Consider the following 2,733-nt stretch of genomic DNA (forward strand, 5'->3'; position numbering starts at 1 on the left):
TTTATTTTCACTTTTGCTTTTATTATTTATTTCTTATTATTTCATATTTTTTCTTCATTTTTTCCTTTAATTAACTATTTAATGATAATTTTTTCTTCAATATTTAAAAAGTAAAAATTAAATTGGTGATGAAGGTGCATCAGGCTTAGGTTCTGCTTTAGCAAATTGCATTAATCTCTCAAATTTGACACTTTCCCTTGTGTAAAAACAATTTATTTGTTTTGGATTGTGATATCTTTAATTATAAAAACTAATTAAAAACAATAAATCTCTTTTTTCTTTTTCTTTTTATTGTGCTTGCTTTTTTTTATTCTTTCTTTGTTAATTTAGCTCATCATTTTATTTTCAACTTCTGCTTTTATTATTTATTTCTTATTATTTCATATTTTTTCTTTATTTTTTCCTTTAATTAACTATTTAATGATATATTTTTTCTTCAATATTTAAAAAGGTCTAATTAAATTGGTGATGAAAGTGCATCAGGCTTGGGTTCTGCTTTAACAAATTGCATTAATCTCTCAAATTTGACACTTGGCCTTTCGTAAAAACAATTTATTTGTTTTGGATTGTGATATTTTTAATTATAAAAACTAATTAAAAACAATAAAACCCTTTTTTCTTTTTCTTTTTATTGTGCTTGCTTGTTTTTTGTTCTTTATTTGTTAATTTAGCTCATCATTTTATTTTCAAATTTTGCTTTTATTATTTATTTCTTATTATTTCATATTTTTTCTTCATTTTTTCCTTTAATTAACTATTTAATGATATATTTTTTCTTCAATATTTAAAAAGTCTAAATTAAATTGGTGATAATAATAATAATAATAATATACTCGCATATAAATACATGTATTTATACACTCAGAAATGTTTCTTAAAATTAAACATAAAGATTAAATTTATAAATTTATTTATTTATTTGTTTTATTTATTTATTATTTATTATTTATTAGTTTGTATATTTCTTTATGAATTTTTGAAGTTTGTTTAATTTTTTCTCAGAGTCTTTTTTTTGGCAAAAAAAATAAAAAAAGTATCAGACTCTATGAACTTCTTGGCGTTTTCAAAGAAATTTGTGGCAAGAAATAAAAAAGAAATATCAGGGGGGTCAAAATGCATATATATAGAGGAGAGACCTAAAAAGGCAAAAACTAACATCCATCACTTTATCAGGGTCAATCCAGACCCAGATAACAACTACCTACCCTTTTTTCTTTTTCTTTTTATTGTGCTTGCTTTTTTTTTGTTTTTTCTTTGTTAATTTAGCTCATCATTTTATTTTCAACTTCTGCTTTTATTATTTATTTCTTATTATTTCATATTTTTTCTTCATTTTTTCCTTTAATTAACTATTTAATGATATATTTTTTCTTCAATATTTAAAAAGTGAAAATTAAATTTGTACAATTGGTGCATCAGGCTTAGGTTCTGCTTTAGCAAATTGCATTAATCTCTCAAATTTGACACTTTTCCTTGGGTAAAAACAATTTATTTGTTTTGGATTGTGATATTTTTAATTATAAAACTAATTAAAAACAATAAAGCTCTTTTTTCTTTTTCTTTTTATTGTGCTTGCTTTTTTTTGTTCTTTATTTGTTAATTTAGCTCATCATTTTATTTTCAACTTCTGCTTTTATTATTTATTTCTTATTATTTCATATTTTTTCTTCATTTTTTCCTTTAATTAACTATTTAATGATAATTTTTTCTTCAATATTTAAAAAGTAAAAATTAAATTGGTGCTGAAGGTGCATCAGGCTTAGGTTCTGCTTTAGCAAATTGCATTAATCTCTCAAATTTGACACTTAACCTTGTGTAAAAACAATTTATTTGTTTTGGATTGTGATATCTTTAATTATAAAAACTAATTAAAAACAAAAAAGCTCTTTTTTCTTTTTCTTTTTATTGTGCTTGCTTTTTTTTATTCTTTATTTGTTAATTTAGCTCATCATTTTATTTTCAACTTTTGCTTTTATTATTTATTTCTTATTATTTCATATTTTTTCTTCATTTTTTCCTTCTAATTAACTATTTAATTATATATTTTTTCTTCAATATTTAAAAAGTGAAAATTAAATTTGTACAATTGGTGCGTCAGACTTAGGTTCTGCTTTAGCAAATTGCATTAATCTCTCAAATTTGAAACTTGGCCTTGGGTAAAAACAGTTTATTTGTTTTGGATTGTAATATTTCAAACTATAAAAATGAATATAAAACAAAAAAGCTATTTGAATTTATTTGATAGCTTTTATTTATTTTATTTTTTTATCTTTTTTATTCCACTAATATTATTTTATTTATTAATTTAAAGAATAATTTTAAATTTAAAAGTTTATTCTATTTTGATATTTATTTTAAAATTTACACAAATTTATTATAAAAGTTTTAGCTCAATGAATGAATCATAAAAGTTCAAAGTATTAAGCAAGTTTCTTAAATCAAAAAGATTAGTTGTCTTTGATCACTATTGATAAAAAATAGGTGAAAAAAGGATGAATAAATATAAAATGTTCGAATAGTATTATATATTTTATTATATAATATTTTGAAAAAGTGTTTTTTACCTAAAATATTATAGATCGATAGATTTTATTATTGATTTTATATTTATAAATATCATTCATATTTTTGTAAGTAAATAAATTATTTATAAAAAATAAAAAAATTAAATTTACTTAAATAAATTAAATCCTCATAAACAAACCCTCTGGTTTCTCCAAAAATGATCAAATA

General features: G+C 20.3%; 1 protein-coding gene across 1 annotated transcript; it reads left to right on the forward strand. All coding sequences in view use genetic code 6, as the record gives it.

The window, feature by feature from the left end:
• Positions 1 to 111: 111 nt before the first annotated feature.
• TTHERM_002653480 (hypothetical protein) lies at positions 112 to 2,156 on the forward strand (the record flags this gene model as incomplete). The annotated part of the gene is made up of 5 exons (XM_012800796.1): positions 112 to 201; positions 452 to 541; positions 1,388 to 1,477; positions 1,726 to 1,815; positions 2,067 to 2,156. Coding segments are annotated over 5 exons (450 nt in total), but the record flags the coding sequence as incomplete, so codon positions are not given.
• Between the last annotated feature and the right edge of the window lie 577 nt (positions 2,157 to 2,733).

This window comes from Tetrahymena thermophila, assembly GCF_000189635.1.
Source record: "Tetrahymena thermophila SB210 genomic scaffold scf_8253918, whole genome shotgun sequence".
In the NCBI taxonomy this organism is placed as follows: Eukaryota; Ciliophora; class Oligohymenophorea; order Hymenostomatida; family Tetrahymenidae; genus Tetrahymena; species Tetrahymena thermophila.